General features: G+C 41.4%; 1 protein-coding gene and 1 pseudogene across 7 annotated transcripts in view; one reads left to right on the forward strand and one right to left on the reverse strand.

Annotated features, from left to right (window-relative positions):
- The window catches only part of LOC311103239 (arf-GAP with dual PH domain-containing protein 1-like), a 73,038-nt pseudogene that overhangs the window by 6,203 nt on the left and 47,132 nt on the right, over positions 1-19,703 (forward strand). The window lies entirely within an intron of this gene.
- Positions 8,324-19,458, reverse strand: LOC311104469 (uncharacterized protein). Of its 6 annotated transcripts, none has more exons than XM_084146319.1 (7): positions 18,910-19,074; positions 16,627-16,654; positions 16,337-16,389; positions 15,243-15,377; positions 9,670-10,049; positions 9,303-9,431; positions 8,324-9,054 (listed from the first exon to the last, which is right to left on the reverse strand). In XM_084146319.1, the coding sequence occupies exons 4-7, from the start codon at positions 15,262-15,264 to the stop codon at positions 8,920-8,922; spliced, it is 666 nt and encodes a 221-aa protein (XP_084002445.1). In that variant the 5' UTR covers positions 15,265-15,377; positions 16,337-16,389; positions 16,627-16,654; positions 18,910-19,074; the 3' UTR covers positions 8,324-8,919. The 6 variants fall into 6 exon arrangements, with proteins under 6 accessions (XP_084002445.1, XP_084002443.1, XP_084002446.1 ...); XM_084146317.1 differs by having other exon boundaries at positions 9,670-10,070; XM_084146320.1 differs by having other exon boundaries at positions 15,243-15,535; positions 18,910-19,069.

Here is a 19,703-nt window from a genome sequence, read left to right on the forward strand (position 1 = left end):
GAAGAGAGAGGGAAGAGAGGTGAGGAGATGGGACAAAGTTGTGGAGTACAGATCAGGGTTGGGTTATAAAACAATATCAGAAACTTTGAACATCCCACGGAGCACCATTAAATCCATTATTAAAAAATTTAAAGAATATGGCACCACAACAAACCTGCCAAGAGAGGGCCGCCCACCAAAACTCACGGACCAGGCAAGGAGGGCATTAATCAGAGAGGCAACAAAGAGACCAAAGATAACCCTGAAGGAGCTGCAAAGTTCCAAAGCGAAGATTGGAGTATCTGTCCATAGGACCACTTTAAGCTGTACACTCCCCAGAGCTGGCTTTACGGAAGAGTGGCCAGAAAAAAGCCATTGCTTTAAGAAAAAAATAAGCGAACAGATTTGGTGTTCTCCAAAAGCCATGTGGGAGACTCCCCAAACATATGGAAGAAGGTACTCTGGTCAGATGAGACTAAAATGTAGCTTTTTGGCCATCAAGGAAAACGCTATGTCTGGCGCAAACCTAACACCTCTCATCACCCCGAGAGCACCATCGCCACAGTGAAGCACGGTGGTGTCAGCATCATGCTGTGAGGATGTTTTTCATCGGCAGGGACTGGGAAACTCATCAGAATTGAAGGAATGATGGATGGTGCTAAATACAGGGAAATTCTTGAGGGAAACCTGTTTCAGTCTTCCAGAGATTTGAGACTGGGACGGAGGTTCACCTTCCAGCAGGACAATGACCCTAAGCATACTGCTAAAGCAACACTAGAGTTGTTTAAGGTGAAACATTTAAATGTCTTGGAATGGCCTAGTCAAAGCCCAGACCTCAATCCAATTGAGAATCTGTGGTATGACTTAAAGATTGCTGTTTTCTTTTTTTTTGTCTCATTCTTGTTTGTTTCACAAAAAAAATGCATCTTCAAACTGGTAGGCATGTTGTGTAAATCAAATGATACAAACCCCCCAAAAATCCATTTTAATTCAAGGTTGTAAGGCAACAAAATAGGAAAAACGCCAAGGGGTGTGAATACTTTCGCAAGCCACTGCAGTTATTCACCCTGAGGGCTATACTATGAAGCGGGATAGAGGACTTAGCAGCTAACTTTGGTCAATTCTTAATTCAACTTGGCTCACCTTTTAACCAGGTACATTTCTATGGCAACGAATCCTTCAGCTCTAACCTGCTCCAGGGGCAGGCTAACTCCACTTTAGCTAGTGTTGTAGTATACCCCTCGGGTCTCCACCTGTAAATCGAAGTTCTAGACCATAGATGGGGGTACAATGGTTAATCGTGACTTACTCGATAATTAATCAAGGAAATTGTCCAGCACAAAAATGAGGTCACGGGTTATATCAGAATGTTGAAGGTGTTTGAACATTGGTGTTCCCATAATTGGTTGCTTCACCATGATCATTTTCAACTTTAATGATTATCAATAGTTCACTGTCTGTCTGTTTGTGAAGCCCAGCCTAAGATGATGGTGATGGAGCTCATGCACTTTTTGGTATCTGTTTCTTTACTGTAGTATTTTTGACAACTTTTACTCCACTACATTCCTAAAGAAAATAATGTACTTTTTACTCCATACATTTTCCCTGACACCCAAAAGTACTTGTTACATTTTGAATGCTTAGCAGGACAGGAAAATGGTCCAATTCACGCACTTATCAAGAAAACATCCCTGTTCATCCCTACTACCTGATCTGGCAGATTCACTAAACACAAATGCTTCGTTTGTTAATTATGTCTGAGCTTTGGAGTGTGCCCCTGGCTATCCGTAAAATTAAAAAACAAGAAAATCGTGCCGTCTGGTCTGCTTAATATAAGAAATGTGAAATGATTTAAACTTTTACTTTTACATTTGATACTTAAGTACATTTTATCAATTACATTTACTTTTGATACTTAATTATATTTAAAACCAAATACTTTTAGACTTTTAGTCAAGTACTGTTTTACTGGGTGACTTTCACTTTTTTATTAAAGTATCTTTGCTTTTACTCAAGTATGACAATTGGGTACTTTTTCCACCACTGATAGTATTCCTCCTCGTCAAGAAAAGCACATCAGCTAATTATAATACACAAAGTAAGTAAAACAATAAAATAATTCCAACATTACCTAAAATGATGAATAGGATACTAATGAGATAGACCTATATAAGCAATAGGACTACAACAATTGAGATGTACAAACTATGGCATAAGGGAACGATGAGCGGATAAGAGGCAATCCGTAATTTCGATGAAGACATTAATGAGTGAGCTAAAATGGACGTAGTCAATCTAACTGTTTGTTCAGCACTTTTGAAATGTACAGCGACAGAATTCAGAACATGGGCCGTTCTTACAATGTTCTCCCTGTACACCAAGTCAGAACTGTAGGATGAATAAAGGGGGCATACAAGCAGACAATGAAAGCTCTTACAATATTCAATGATGACATTTCTCTAAAACAGGCTATAGGCTACATGTGTACCACCAAGTCAGAATAGTAAGCGAAGTTCTGAGGGTGAAATTGACCAAATGATTAGGGTGAGGCACATGGGCTACTAACAGCTTACTACACTTCCTTACTATTTTCCAAATCCACAATGACTATTTTCCTACTTCCTATTTGGTCTTAAAAATAGATTACAGTACATGCAGGATATTGACACATTCATATTATGAGGCTCAGATAAAGATTGATTCCCTCCTATGGACCTCAAGGCCAGAGCACACTTACATATCAAACACAAACACAGCCTTTTATCACTCATCCCTGCGCTTTTTATTATTTTACCACTTATGTTTTACAATTCCAGTCATAATTTGTAACATTGTAAAAGGTAACCTTATAAACACATTCGGACTATTAGTCAGGTTGTTTATTGTGCTGACAGTTTTTTTAGAGATGAGGTTGCAATTATAGGGTTTAGCAAAAGGACGTGAGGCTCCTCAAAGGTTACATTTCTGCAACAGACTGGAGAGAACAAGGGTTTGTAACCACCCTATGGTGGAGACATCTCAGAAAATCTAGGTATAACACAAACAATTATTCTATCAAGACTAACTATATTACATTAACTGGTGGCCTATTGGATACAACGACATAACGTTTAAGACATCAATGTGATAAGCCTAACTGGTTCAATCTTCTCTGTTGTTTGTGTTAGTATAATATATCTGAAATATCCTCTTATAACCATACCAACTCCACTTTATGTTAATAATGTCTCTTTTTTTTTGTTCCACAGTGCTCAATAACTATTAGGTAATGGCTTGAGACAAAAAAAACATAGGGATGACATGGACACTTGTTTTGTTGTGCCACACCAGACTGGTAACATTGCTCATCTATAAGTATGAGGTAGTTGTTGTGCCATATTGTGCTGTATGTTTGGACTCAGTTACAGAATCAAGGGCAGGCAGTTCAAATTAAACCAAATACTGTATGAAAACATGAATACAGTCATAGTCGAATACGCTGAAAATGTGTGATATACAACTTTCCCTGAGTGTCTGTCTGACGTGTCTTGGTAATTTTCTGTACTTCTCTGGGAAAGGTACTGGTGCTCCACTGATGCCCCAACTGATACATAATATTATACCTATTACTGACTAAACAGCCTTTTCTCTCTTACAAAAGGTTAAGGGTATATTTGTCCCTGATGTGCATGGTGTCATTACTGATGCATAGACATCATGTGCTTTTGTTATTGCTTTATTTTTACTTTACTTTGAGCAACATTTGAAATATTAAAATGCAATTACCCTGTTAAAAATCTAAAAACCTACAAACTGGACCAGTAACACAAGGGGTGTTCTTGATGGTGTTAGATTGGCCTCTCAAAACAAGTTTGATAAGGTTGACTAACCAGCCAGGTCCCTCGTGATACAAGTCAGTATTCGATGTAAATCTATGTCTGAGGACGTTGGGAGATGATGTGGAAACCGGCCACTAGGGGCAGCAGTGAGCGATGTTACCTTCAAGTAGTTTTCGGTAAGCATCTGCCTCTGATTCCAAAGGTTGCAAGTTCGAATCTAGGAATAGAAATTGTTTTGATATTTTTGTTTTAAGCCTCTCCCAAACCGTAACCCATACCTTAACCATTTAGAGTTAATGCCTAACCTTAAGAATTTGGAGTTAATGCCTGAACTTAACCCTAACCTTCAAAATTCGGAGTTACTGCCTAAACATAAACCTTATACACTTCAAAATTTGACGTTTGGAATAACTTCGAAATTTGATGCTTAAGAAAGGTCTAACTCTGATATGAGACTGTGAGAGCTGGTAGCAGCCCAGCTAACTTCAGGTCAAAACATTCCATATTTCCTGTTTTGTTTTGGAAACAATAGGAGTATTGTAAAACAGAGTTTTTAAAATTTAGTTTTAAGGATCAACTCACACAGATATTTTATCTTAGCCATCCATTCTGCGCTTGAAACAATTATCACTTTAACTTACTTTATGTTAAATGGCATCGCAGGTCCTCGCAGGCGTAATTCATTTTTACCAACACAAAAAGATCATAAATAAAATATACGCATTTTCCCACTAGTAGTGTGTTTCCACAAAATTGACTTGTTGGGAATAAAAACCAGTGCTTGATGAAGTAGTGCACACAAAATGTACTTTTTCGCTTAAGTTTTCATATACCGAATACAAAATCTGCAGTCCAATGTGTTGTCATCGCAATTTCAACTCAACGGATAGTATTGTCACAAAAACTGTTGTGTTAAATAGCAAATGTGCCTACTATGGTCTTGGCACATGCAGCTCGCAGTTACAGTAGGCTGTGGGGGGAGGCTAGTCTACATGATGAGATTATTATGGATAAGAGCGAGAATATGTTTATTTGTCAAACAGCAGTTAAGAATCGATCCTCATGTCACCAGAATAATAATAATAATTTATTGGAAAGGAGCATCAAGCTCATCACCGTGCACTTTCACCACCCTGTGAAGTTCATTATAACTTATTTCATCTGTAGCCTAATAAACTGCATGCTTTCCCGAGTTGTAGTGGGAGGACCACACACCATTTCGTTGCGCGACTCCAAGTTTATGATGATAGGATGGTTATTATATCAATATTTGCGTATAAAGGTGTTTGTTTCCACCGTCATTTCTAGCGTAATTCATTTTTACCAACACAAAAAGATCCCAGTCCCACCATGTCGAACAAACAAATGATCTGTCATCATTTGTAGATAAGATCTTCCTACCACGGAAAGGAAAATACCAGTCTATTTGTTATTTTCTTTTTTTTGTCCGATCCTTTAGCTCCCCACAACCCCTCCCATCTATCTTTCTATTCTCATAGTTTCTACAGATTCTAAATTAAAGATACAATGTTTTGCTAAGAGTATTGTAACGACCCGGTATTGTGTTCTGTGTTCGTGGGTGTGTTATCGTTCTCATGGGTGCTAGCAGGGGTTACATATGCCAGGACAGATGGAAAGGTTGGGGGGGGGTATGATGGGTAATCCCGCGGGGTTTTGGAATGCTTAAATAGGGGTTACGGTCTCATCTCTCTCTCTTCTGTTCGGGACACTTGACTTGACATGTTATATTTGTGTACGTTCGGAATTTAGCGGCGTGGGCTGTGGCCTGAACAATAGCCCCAGTTAGGAATAAACCTGTGTTCTGCCAGTACACCTGGTTCCTGTCTTTCTTTTCCTTTATGACCCAGCTGGGTCATTACAGTATTATTATATTATTGATCAACTGACTGACTTTTCAAATCACCCAGCAGTGCTATTTGTAGAGTTAGCTCCAGGTAAATGGTAATAGATAAACTGGGATATGACTTAAAGAGTTAATCAGGGTGTTTTTTCTACAAATAGACAGGTATTTTCCTTTCCGTGGTAGCGAGATCTTATCTACAAATGATGACAGATCATTTGTTTGTTTGACATGGTGGGATTGGGATCTTTTTGTGTTGGTAAAAATGAATTACGCTAGAAATGACGGTGGAAACTAAAAAAAACCATTAACAAATATATATATATATATGCCGACAGATCTTTCTTTTTTTTCTGTTTATTTTATTTTACTTTTTTCATGTGGACTGTTAATCCTGTCCCGTCCCGAACTTGACTCTAGAACCTCAATCCATTCCTGCCAGAATCCCGCGGAACCCACAAGATCCGCGGGAGTCCTGTTCCCGGTGTCAATCTCTACTCCATAGCCTCACAACCTGTCTAATGAATGCTGTTCCCGATTGCTTTAAGCTTCCATCATTTATTTTCATCCATTTCAGATAAATAGCTGTTGGTCTCCTGAAAAGTGGTATTGTAATGTTGAATAAAGTTAATGTACAGTAAATAATGATTTCAAACTCAAGTCAAGCAACCCTACCCATTTTCCCTGCATACTGGGAAAATGTAAGCTAAGTTAACAATTAAAGCAATTTAAGTTAACAACTAAACTTTATTTTAATAATTTGAAAAAGAGCTTAACACAATTCATTTTCATTTTTATATACAGTACAAGTCGCAAGTTTGGACACACCTACTCATTCAAGGGTTTTTCTTTATTTGTACTATTTTCTACATTGTAGAATAATAGTAAAGACATCAAAACTATGAAATAACATGTAGTAACTCTTGGCATTCTCTCAACCAGCTTCATGAGGTAGTCACCTGGAATGCATTTCAATTAACAGGTGTGCCTTGTTAAAAGTTAATTTTTGGAAGATAGCCCTATTTGGTAAAAGACCAAGTCCATATTATGGCAAGAACAGCTCAAATAAGCAAAAAGAAACGAAAGTCCATCATTACTTTAAGACATGAAGGTCAGTCAATCCGGAAAATGTCAAGAACTTTGAAAGTTTCTTCAAAAACCATCAAGTGCTATGATGATATTAGCTTGTTTTTTTATGAATCTGCCAAAATGTCTAAAAGCCTGTTTTCACTTTGTCATTATGGGGTATAGTGTGTAGATTGATGAGGAATTTTTTTAATTTAATCCATTTTAGAATAAGGCTGTAAAGTGAAGGGGCCTGAATACTTTCCGAATGCACGGTATATATACTACTATTTTGCACTATCATAATTGATCACAATTGCAGTAAGTAATCTCTTAAAAGATTCAGACACTAACCGTCTTTTAGATGTGAACTGCCCCTGTAAATAGAAAAACGAATCTTTAACAAACTAATGTAATATTAAGATGGTATTAGTAGTAATAATAGGATGATCAATATTGTCATTTTTATTATTTATTTCTACTTACAGAGCTGCTCATGATGGCCGTGGGTGCAGAAGCCAAGCAAATGAATGACTGAGAGTTTATATGTTTAAGGGCGGGGCATGTAGCCTGGTTACCAGTCTGTTTAGCTAACATTCCACTTCCTGTACTCCGTGTCATATGTTTAGCACAGAGTGGAATGATAGCTCAACAGACGTATCAAGACTGGTACATCAGGTTTTGACAAAGTGGTATACATTTTTTCATAGCAGGTCAGGAGAACTTACGCAGCAGGCTAGGATAATTAACGTAGCAGGTTATGAGAATTAGGTTAAGGTTAGGAAAAGGATTAGCTAAAAAGCTCTCCTAACTTGCTACGAAAAGTCACTTCCGGTCGTAGCTGTACACAATCGAGTCACAAACTAGACTATGGGGCATTTATATGTTTAAGTGCAGGGCATAGGCCTATCATTCATCTGGAATCAGATGATTGATGGTCATGAAGAGCTATGTGATTGTAAAAAAACAAAAACAAATTACACCATACATAACCTTAGTGCATTTCTCACTGACAGTACCATCATCTGGCAACTATATTGACAGGCTCTGAGTGGTAAGACATATCAGGTCTGAACTTTTCTGTAAGTGAATGAATTCTACAGGACAAAGATGAGGATAGTGCATGATGCTTCAAGGACATTTCAATTAAATACCATAAAAGCAAATGTATTACACACCCAGTTCTGAACACTTGAATCTTAGATAAGAAACACAGCAGTGCATGCAAAATACAAAACAGAGTCTATATGAGAGAACAACCACTTCCTATTGCCCTTACGAAACAAACTCTGTAAGAAATTAAGTCTGCCTTTGTACAATTTAGGGCACATTTTTTCAGGGTCTGTTAAGGTCTAGGATAAACTAAAGTATATTGTTCCACCACTTCTTCCAGAAGAAATCCAAAAGATACACATATTAATAGATGAAGTGGGACAACGCTAATAACAAAGTCCTCAATGGCTGACCAGGCAGATACAGAAGTCCCATCTCCCAAAATGGCTGGAAATGTGGATGAAGGCTACAACTGATAATTAACTAAATTGTATGCACTTTCTACTGGATAAGAGCGTCAGCTAAATGACTAAAATTACAATGTAAATGTAATAGCACACATTTTTATTACAAAGTGTCACTCAACTTACTTAAAAAATACAGAGAGAATAAAATGTCAGATATGCATTCAATATACAAGAGTACCTATGAGGACAAGAATGTCTGTCTAGACATGGGTATGAATTATTTTACTTATAGTTTTTACAGTGTCTGTTTGTTTTGTATTATATGCAGTGTTGTACGTTCATCATGCAAACCACATTTCCCTTTGGAGTAATGAAGTTAAACTCGGAACTTGATGTATAATTTTTTTAAAAGTGTATTCAGCAAGATATAGTCTTGTGAACAAAATAGGTTGTCATGAAATAGTAATCAATCAAACAATTTGCGGCTGTAGTCTTTAGCATTTTTGATTTTGGTAGATCACCCACAAAATGTACTGGCCACACATTTTTTGCAAGCACTATTCAAACTTTGCCCCTTTCTGGGCCTTGTACTCAAAGTAGAAAAACATAAAACATGTTCATGTTAAAGTCCTGACTCTTTTTGACATGAAGTCCATAAACCAGTCCCTGTGCAGAGATAATACTGAACAGGCAGTCAAACAGCAAAACAAAAAGTGCAGTTTGTGATCTGTGTTCATCACGAGATACATTTGAGGCCTACCATTTGCTTTTGATTTGTGAGATTTCTTGATTGGTTGCAGTGCGTCGGAGGAAGACCTTGAATATCCGGTCGGACTTGATTCTTCATTACTTTGTTGGGTTGAATGGTTGACTGAAACATATCAACAACATAGTGGTTATGGAAAATCACAAATAGTTTACCACAATATTACTGTAATCATTTATGGACATTTTGACAGCATTAACATCAACAAACAACAGTGTTAGGGCTGTTCACAAAGGGGCGAGCATAGATAATTGATTTTTGTCTTAAACTTTCCCTGATTTCAATATACACACTTTCATCATGTTTTGCTATGTGTACCATGCCCTGAGTATGAATCAAACAGTAATTATTACCTCAGATTGCTTGATTGCTTTGAGATCCTCCAGCATCTCTATCGCCAAACTACTTCGGAACTGAATATGCGCATCATCGATTTTCTTTATTTCATCACATTGCATCTCTTTCTCCATCTCTTCCTCAGTCTGAAAAAAGAAAACTGTGGAATAAGTAGCCGACAAGTCCAGCAGCTTACTCAGCGCAAGGACACATTACACTGTATGTCTATATTTTGGAATTATTCAAGAACAATGACATGTAGACGAATAAATGCAAGACCTACTGTAACTGACAATAACAAAAAATTATTACCTCGTTCATTGACGTTAAACACAAAATAAGGTAATACGTTTGCTGAGTTAATTTAATATAGCAGGGTCTTACCAATTCCTCAAAGCATTCTCCAAATCTGAATGTCTCCAGTCCTGGAAACTCAGCTCCAGTTTCAAAGAGATCCTCCAAGCTTCTGGCAACCAGGTGCAGAACTTCAAACTCATAGGCGTAGACTTTGCCATCTTCACATAACAGGAGAACCAGCTGCCATCCTGCCGCTGAACAGCGGAAGTCATCCAGGGCACCAATGACCACCATCTCCATTCTCTCTGGAAGGTAGCAGTCTTTCCAAACTTCTAACTGTTCACCATCTCCAGCGTGGACAGTTTCCTCCAGACCCCCGATTCTCAACTCATAACTTTTCGGCTTTGCAAGAGGAATCTTGCTGTCGCGATGTTTGGTCACAATCTCTTCAATTTGGCCGAGGAATTCTACAACATTTGTGGAAACAACTGACAACAATTAGAAAACATTTAACATTCTAATTGTCAAGAGTGCAGAACATCCTACTTACAACCTGCAAATATAGAAATAACCATTTTGAATCTTATTGTATTATTAGCCATCTCCTTTAAAGATGCAGTCCTGGATCTTAAGCACAACAAATTCGCAACATATTGTATAAATTGGATTCGTAACATATCATATGAATTGCACACACAAGAAAATATAGATTTGCAGGATGTAACATATCATTCGAAATGGCTTGTGTGCACCACTTTCAAAACTACTGGTTTAAATTATACAAAAGTTCCGGAGCATCCCTTTAACTTTCAATGATGGGTGGTTCTCACATATCACATATCAGATGTTAAACAGTTGTTCCTGGAAGCTTTCATGTTGTGCTTTTGGCTTTAGCTGTCACATTTTATATCTCTGAAGGTATAGCTGTGGGTATAGTCTCAGCTAGTTGTCTCGCACTGTGACTTCTTCCTGTGATCCAAGATCCAACTGTTGACCCCAAGTGGTAGGCTAGCTTTTTGCTTTAGAAGTTTGTGCAATATGTCTTGAATTGCGAATGGCAGTACTGTATTGAATGCTGGTGCTGTAACTCAAATCACGCAGCTAAATCCCATTCAGCTGCTAAGGTTGCTGCGGAGAGGATGAGGTCAAATGTGGATGAATAGGAGGCAAGCTTTTGTTGCTGTCACAGTACAGGTTTCCAGCTGTGATGACATCTTCCTATGATCCAAGTCAACTGGCGCGCCCAAAAGTGGTAGGCTTCTTGCTCCAGACATTTGTTAAATTGGCTTGAAGTGCTTTTGTAGGTAGCATTGTGTGGGTGGGTGCTACAGTCTTACAATTTTAATCTTTCAAATATCCCCTTGATTTCGTACTCTGGACCTGACAGCAGTGGTAACTTGTGATGCAGCAAGGGTTTTACTAAGGTCATAGACCTTTTTCCTGCCACAGCCATGATTGTTAGAAATCCAGGTTAGCAGGGTAGGAAGCTGAAGTGCTTCATCAAGTCTATGGATAAAAGTGATGAAACTTTAATCAAGTCTAATCTGATAATTAATACATTTATTGAAAATCTGAGTGCCTAGTTTATTATTATTATTTATTATTTGAATGGCAGCTTTAACCAAGGTTGATTTAATATTAATATTAATACATTTTATTTTAAGCGCTTTTCAAAATACCCAGTAAATTTTCATAGTCAGTAAGATAGTCAGCAAGATAAAAAGCTATAAAATCACACATTAAAATCAGCAAGAATATAAAAGTACATGAAATATTAAGACTAACCAGGGAGAGCACTAAACATGTGTCACGAACGTCCAAAGCGCAGCGTTAGTTGCGAACATACTTGCTTTATTTAATTAAAGCATACACACGAAATAACAAAACAATAAACGACTCGTGAAGTCCTCAGTGACAATGACCGAACACGGAACAAAAACCCACCAACACAAAGTGAAACACAGACAGTTAAATATGGCTCCCAATCAGAGACAACCAGCACACAGCTGACACTCGTTGCCTCTGATTGGGAGTCACTCAGTCAAACATATAAATAAACAACCTAGAACACCCAACATAGAAACAGAACACATAGAATGAACACACCCTGGCTCAACATAATGAGTCCCAGAGCCAGGGTGTGACAGTACCCCCCCCTAAAGGCGCGGACTGCGACCGCGCCTCAACTAAAGCAAAACAGGGGAGGGCTGGGCGGGCATACCTCCTCGGCGGCGGTTCTGCCTCCGGCCTTGACCACCACCCTCCAATGAACCCCCCATAGCGCCCCTGGTCCAGTCTGGCTCCGCTGGCTGGAGCTGACCTGGACGTAGCAGGAGCGGCTAGCTTCAGCTCCGTTGGGGAGCAATAAAGCGGTACCTGATCTGGCACCGATGACCCAGGCACGGGTTGTGCCGGACTGACGACGCGCACCCCAGGCTTGGTGCGTGAGGCAGGAAAGGACCGGACCTGGCTGTCGATGCGCACCCCTAGCTTGGTGCGTGGAGCAGCAACGGGCCGGACCGGGCTGACGATGCGCACCCCTGGCTTGGTGCGTGGAGCCGGAACGGGCCTCACCGGGCTGACGACTCGCACCCCTGGCTTGGTGCGTGGAGCAGCGACGGGCCTTGCCAGGCTGACGACTCGCACCCCTGGCTTGGTGCGAGTAGCAGGAACGGGCTGGACCAGGCTGACGACTCGCACCCCTGGCTTGGTGCGAGTGGCAGGAACGGGCTGGACCAGGCTGACGACTCGCACCCCTGACTTGGTGCGAGTGGCAGGAACAGGCCGGGCCGGGCTGGCGACGCGCACCGTAGGCTTGGTGCGTGGAGCAGGGACAGGCCGGGCTGGGCTGGCGACGCACACCGTAGGCTTGGTGCGTGGAGCAGGGACAGGCCGGGCTGGGCTGGCGACGCACACCGTAGGCTTGGTGCGTGGAGCAGGGACAGGCCGGGCTGGGCTGGCGATGCACACCGTAGGCTTGGTGCGTGGAGCAGGGACAGGCCGGACAGGGCTGGCGACGCACACCGTAGGCTTGGTGCGTGGAGCAGGAACAGGCCGGGCTGGGCTGGCGACGCACACCGTAGGCTTGGTGCGTGGAGCAGGGACAGGCCGGACAGGGCTGGCGACGCACACCGTAGGCTTGGTGCGTGGAGCAGGAACAGGCCGGGCTGGGCTGTCGACGCACACCGTAGGCTTGGTGCGTGGAGCAGGGACAGGCCGGGCTGGGCTGGCGACTCGCACCCCTGGCTTGGTGCGAGTGGCAGGAACGGGCTGGACCAGGCTGACGACTCGCACCCCTGGCTTGGTGCGAGTGGCAGGAACGGGCTGGACCAGGCTGACGACTCGCACCCCTGACTTGGTGCGAGTGGCAGGAACAGGCCGGGCCGGGCTGGCGACGCGCACCGTAGGCTTGGTGCGTGGAGCAGGGACAGGCCGGCCTGGGCTGGCGACGCACACCGTAGGCTTGGTGCGTGGAGCAGGGACAGGCCGGGCTGGGCTGGCGACGCGCACCGTAGGCTTGGTGCGTGGAGCAGGGACAGGCCGGGCTGGGCTGGCGACGCACACCGTAGGCTTGGTGCGTGGAGCAGGGACAGGCCGGGCTGGGCTGGCGACGCACACCGTAGGCTTGGTGCGTGGAGCAGGGACAGGCCGGGCTGGGCTGGCGACGCACACCGTAGGCTTGGTGCGTGGAGCAGGGACAGGCCGGACAGGGCTGGCGACGCACACCGTAGGCTTGGTGCGTGGAGCAGGAACAGGCCGGGCTGGGCTGTCGACGCACACCGTAGGCTTGGTGCGTGGAGCAGGGACAGGCCGGGCTGGGCTGGCGACGCACACCGTAGGTTTGGTGCGTGGAGCAGGAACAGGCCGGACCGTACTGGGAACACACACCACTGGCCTTAAACGGGGATCAGGAACGGGCCGGACCGGACTGGAAATACACCTCAGTACCTCTCGCCGTGCCTCTACAACTTCCTTCCCTCCTCTCGCCAATGGCTCCCGTAACCCGGTGGCCTTCTCTCCTCGTCTCCCATTTCACCCTGTGGCAGCCTCCTGCTGCCCAGTCGCCCATGCCGTGTGCCCCCCCCTAAAAAATTCTTGGGGGTGCCTCTCGTCCGTCCGACGATGGCACTGCTGACGCCGCTGCTCCTCTCTCGCCAGGGCCTTAATCCTACCCCAAGGTCCCTTGCCCCCGAGCATGTCCTCCCAGGACCACGATTTGCCCACCTGGGCCATCGCCAGCCTCTCCATCTCCTTTCCTGGCGCTTCCTCCCATGTCCAGTCTGCCTGCTCCTGGACACGCTGCTTGGTCCTTTTATGGTGGGTTTTTCTGTCACAAACGTCGTATGAAGGAGTGGACCAAAGCGCAGCGTTAGTTGCGAACATACTTGCTTTATTTAATTAAAGCATACACACGAAATAACAAAACAATAAACGACTCGTGAAGTCCTCAGTGACAATGACCGAACACGGAACAAAAACCCACCAACACAAAGTGAAACACAGACAGTTAAATATGGCTCCCAATCAGAGACAACCAGCACACAGCTGACACTCGTTGCCTCTGATTGGGAGTCACTCAGTCAAACATAGAAATAAACAACCTAGAACACCCAACATAGAAACAGAACACATAGAATGAACACACCCTGGCTCAACATAATGAGTCCCAGAGCCAGGGTGTGACAACATGATGATAGACTAACTAGGGGAGTAAACAACAAGGGATGAAAGCTTAGACAACAGCCATTTTGGGTAAGCCTGTGTGAAGACGTGTGTCTTAGTGTGGACTAGAATATGTGTATGGATTGTGAGGTTCTGACATGGAGAGGGAGGGAATTCCAGAGTTGGGGGGCTGCACTACTAAAAGCATGGCCTCTCATGGAGTGGAGCCTGGTGTGAGGGATGGTGAGGAGGCCAGTGTCAGAGGAGCGCAGTGAACTGGTGGGAGTGTAGGGGTGCAGGAGGTATGTGGGTCCCAGTCCATTTGTAGGTGAGCAAGAGTAGTTTGAAGATTATCCTGTATTGAACTGGGAGCCAGTGACGTTTGATGAGGGTTGAGGTGATGTCCCAAGGTCTGGTGTGTGAGGACTCTGGCAGCTGAGTTTGAATGTATGGAAGTCGATCCAGTGTTTTGGCGGGGAGTCTGTAGAGAATGGCGTTGCAATAGTCCAGGCGTGAATGAGGGTTTCAGCAATGGGGTCGGTGATAGTGGGTCTGAGTTGTGACATATTTTGGAGGTGAAAGAAAGCTGTCTTTGCGTAATACATACTGTAGGACTATGTTGGTTATCATGGGGAAAATATAGCTTTGTCTGGCGGCACTAAATGTACAGCTACTGTATTGTTTGATTGTCCAATAAGGCAGGTAATTACTCTAACAGTCAATTCTTAATGAAAGGTTCATTTTGGAAATGTATCATCCAAGTCCGGAATGAATCTTCAATGAAGGTGGTGAAAAGGGAACAGGGTATCACAGACACTCATTGACCCACACAGCCAAACAACCTCCTCACAGCTGAGACATCAGTCTAAATATCATCACCCATCACCTTCATCCATGTTTTCTTCTGTCACACTGCTCACATGCATTCACCTGCAGATCCAAACACACTTTAATGGAATGTTTCTTCTGTCACACCAATTGAACACTTGATAGCCTACCTATATAATGAGATATCTTCATCCAACATTTCTTCTTTGGCACTGATGAATCTGGTGTCCAGAGATATCTGTCCTCTTTGATGTCCAGGACACACCGACTTTCATAGAGAGTCGTCACGCATCACGTCCGAAATCCTAGTTTGAAAATGCACTACTACTCAAACTTTCGCACAAGTCTCCCACAGGCACATGTGGTGATTTAATGGACGTTTGAGTCACAGGTATATCTCAACATAGGAATTCGGCCACAATGCATTAAGATGACAGAGCAAGAAAAAGCTCTGACGAAAACTCTGAAAAGATAGCAGCAAAGATATGTTCTAAACAGTTGTCAATAAGTTTTGGTATAAATCAGACAAACGTTATATACTTGATGTGTTCCTATTTAGAGCCGTGACTAGTTAGTAATGCTTCTTTTAATGGGTCCCAAATGTACAGTAGGACATCTGAGATATGACCATATCAGAAATGGAGGTTGTTTGGAACACTGAATTCTGAAAGGCCCATAACTTTGAAATTCACTTAAAGGAATAATTAGAGATTTTGGCAATTGTTCTACTTACCCAGAGTCAGATGAACTCATGGATACCATTTGTATGTCTTTGCATGCAGTTTGAAGGAAGTTGAAAGTGGTTTCTGGAGGGAATGCTAACTAGCGTTAGCTTAATGAATGGAAATCTATGGGATCAGCTAGCATTTTAATTTCCAGTCGCCTGCACTGTCAGCTGCACTGTTGAACAAGACCGGTGTTTACATATAGTGAAGGAGGGGCCCTAGTGCCCACTCGTCACCATCAAGCAAGCAACTTTATCTTCAAATGACATTCAATTTCTCTATCATGGAATTTGATTGTTTATTGAAATTGTCGAATGTGGGTTCTAGATTTGTCTAAGCCCGGGATTCAATCCGATTCCGGGTAATAGGCAATGCGGCTTTTAAAGGCAATGTTCCCGACTTCACGAGATCGCATTCACGGTAAATGCTGCATATGTCAGATTAATCAGACATTTCCTTTTAAAGACGCATTGGGGAGTGGCTGAACACAAAGGCCATTGGATGACAATACACTACATAAAGAAAAGGTCAGCTGGTACCTTCTTTTTCCCTCTCACAGAGAAGAAACTCAGTCTTTATCTTCTGTAACAACCTGTATAAAATGATAAAAACAGTATAAGTATTGTTTTATCAAAATGTATAATTATGTATTAATTTAGCTAAAACAACATTTGTAAACATTAAAAGAAGAAATACACATTTGCAAACTAGGTAAGGAACCCAGGCATGGCTTGAGTAAATTCTTAAACTATTGAAATACAGCAAGTCAATACAAGTAATAAACAAAGTGACCTGGGGCCTCTTAATTTTTAAAATAAAATATATTTACTCCATTGATGTGGTGATTCCCCCGATGACTGTGGGGAAAACAATAAAAATGCAGGTGAACAAGTAGGGCAAAAAAAGCACTTAAACTGGAAAAATTCACATCAAAATAAATAAATACTGTCCATGTATAATATAGATCAAAAATAATTTTTGATTGGGCTACCATCCCATCAATCAACATGACTAAATTATCATTTTAAATGTAATTCCAATAAATAGTGTATTTGAGTGAAACACACACATAAAGTTGAAATAGGCTTACATGAAATAGTTGTATCACCTAAACATTCCGTATAAACCTAGGGATTGGCATTTTACCTTTTTTGACTGTTCGAGTACTTCAGTATTCAAATGAAAAAAAAAACGAGCTATTTTTAGAACAATGTCTGCACTGGAAAATAATATGTGCGCATTTATCTATATGCCAACAATGCCTAATTTATCATAACCATTACATGTAAGGAATCATAATTGCTAAATTGTCTCATTTAGGTATATTCAGTCAATAAAAAAAACAAGTACCATTTTAAGATTAATTTATTGAAACTGTAATATCAACTGGTTATATTATATCCTGGAACACATCTTCAATAAGGTAGTAACCTCAGCAGTGTGGTGCTTGCTTATAGAAGCCTATGGCTGTGCAATGACATAGCCTTGTTTTGCTAATATGGACATTCTTATTTCTCGAGCCCTTATCACAGTCAAGACACCTATTCTATAGTAAAAACATGATGTAATATAACAGAATAAAATAGAACAGAATAGTCTCACGTCTGAACAGTTATTCTCAAATAGTGATCATTTGAAACAGGGCTCAATTTGGCAAGTTAAAAGACACATTTTTCAGGGTTACAACCCCACATCTGTCTTCTTTTCGATGTACAGACGTTCGATTTAGTTAATTATGCATGTTCCTTGGAATGGTCTAAATGTATTAACAATTCTTCATGAGGATGAATTACGACATCTGTTTGGAGAGTAGAACGTCTGTCTGGTGAGTAGGCCTAGGCTTAATGATTCTGATGAAAATATGCTCTTTGTCTTTATCAAACTAATGTTTTTGCATATTTTCAGTGTGGATCTTGTCTATATTTAGGGGGCTAATAGCCGGGTCTAACCAATTCTAAATGCCACTAGCAGTTCGCAAAGTAGTCATCACTAGTTATCACAGCCACAAAGTCAGAAACCCTGCCTGTTTCTACAATTTCGCTTCTTAATATCCGATTTTTAACCTAACCCTTAACCCTAACCTTAATCACACTGTTAACCTTATGCCTAAACCTAACCTTACATAAATACTAAAAAGCTTATATTTCATGAATTGTTAAGATATAGCCAATTTTGACTTTGTGACTGTGGTAACGGGTCACCCGCAAAGTAACCTAAACTGAAAATGACGCAGTCCCTTCCAAAACTGCAGCTCATTGTTGGAATACATATTTTCCTACTTCAGTCAACCAGTCCATTTTGAATTTGTGATAAAACTGTCGTCATTTGGCAAGGAATGTAGCTTCTGTATTCCATCAGTTAGATACGTTTTTATAGAAATGTATTTATATAAGCGCATTCACCACGCGTGTGTCGATGAAGCGGTGGGAATTCCATGTAGGTTGATGCTGCGTTCATGTGCTCGTCGGAGCATTCTATTTCCTAACTGTGATGTTGGAAATAATACTTTGTTTCATTCATGTGCTTTTTGGTCGGAACAATTCTTCAACCAAAAAGATTTTAGCTAGCTTGATAAGCTAACTAACATTGCTTATAATTAAATTAGCTAGTTTGCTTAAGATTGACAATATGATCAAACTAGCTACATTCCGCCCTACTCATATTGTAGTTGTGAAAAACGGATTTGTTGTAATCTTTTGTTTGAAAATGTAAAAGGTCAGTGTTCACAAGTCAGCAGGTCACAATTCGGCAATTTTCTCAGAGTTTCCCGGCTTGTAATTCTGATTTGAAGGGTCATTCAAGTGAAACTTCCTAGTCAGAACTAGGAACTTCCGATAACTCCGATAGGACGTAAACGCAGCAGTGCTACTTATCTAACGTAACTAATGGCTTTCTCAAGCCAAAGTATAAAACACTTTCTTGTCACCAAAGACACTTTTCTTCATCAGACAGATATTTATTATTATTAGCCTACTCAGGATCCGATACCATAGAACCAATGTTTATGGTAATAGTAATTAGAACAAAAAAAAACATCATACATTTCCTGAAAGCTATCACCATTTCAATGAAACACTTATATTACAAACAAGTCTATCGTAACATAGCTTACCAGATTCAAATGCAGTCTGTAAGAAATATAGAGGCAATTTAAAACAAACTATAAAATTTGAACTGCTTCTTTAGGGCTGTTGCGTGACTTGTCTTTGTTCTCTTCTTCTTGCCTGAACAAGGAGGTATGTTTCTCCAGGTTCCGTGTTCGTGCTACATTGATAATGCGGAAGAGCTTGAGAGGACATTATAGTTCTCTGGAAAAGTACTGTAGACAATGTGCTGTGTGCGTCATATTTAATTATAGGCTCATGACTGAAAAATAAACTGAGGCATGGGCTTTAGACTACGTAGCTAGATTTAACCAACTTTCTCTTAGACTTTTGAAAAAGACGTGGAGGGAAAGGCACTTTTTATGTTGTCAATAAAACAACAATTTTGGGGGACCCTTGCAGCTCACTTCTCCTTTGTTATTGTTTGAATTAATTTGACAGAAATGTTGTTTAGCCTATTTTTTATAATACCACTTATACCAGTATAACAAAGTCATTGAATACCACGATAAACATGGATATGTTGTGCTATCTGTGTTAATACTTTCAACCTAAGTGAGAGACTTTTTAAGTGCAACTGATGTAGCTTGCCAGAATGGTTTAGGCGATTTTGAAGCCCTGGGCGAGCCTGCACCTGCCGCTCTTTGCCAGCTCACAGGTTGCTGACATGTTGTTCCTCTGCATGGGTGTGGCTCCTCCATTTCTCATTCTGTTCCACTGAGAATGTCGTTTTAGCTCGCCTGGCCGGTACACCATGTAGGATGAGTTTTCCCCAGGTTGAAAGTGATTGCATTCATTTATT

The sequence above is a fragment of the Coregonus lavaretus genome (genome assembly GCF_964263955.1).
Source record: "Coregonus lavaretus genome assembly, chromosome: 28".
Lineage (NCBI taxonomy): Eukaryota > Metazoa > Chordata > Actinopteri > Salmoniformes > Salmonidae > Coregonus > Coregonus lavaretus.

Coding starts and splice junctions, on each gene's coding strand:
- LOC311104469 (XM_084146315.1), bottom strand. Junction 10,071..16,336: donor CTGTGAGAGGGAAAAAGAAG/GTACCAGCTGAC, acceptor AATTGTTGTCAG/TTGTTTCCACAAATGTTGTA. Junction 9,432..9,669: donor GAGAATGCTTTGAGGAATTG/GTAAGACCCTGC, acceptor TTCTTTTTTCAG/ACTGAGGAAGAGATGGAGAA.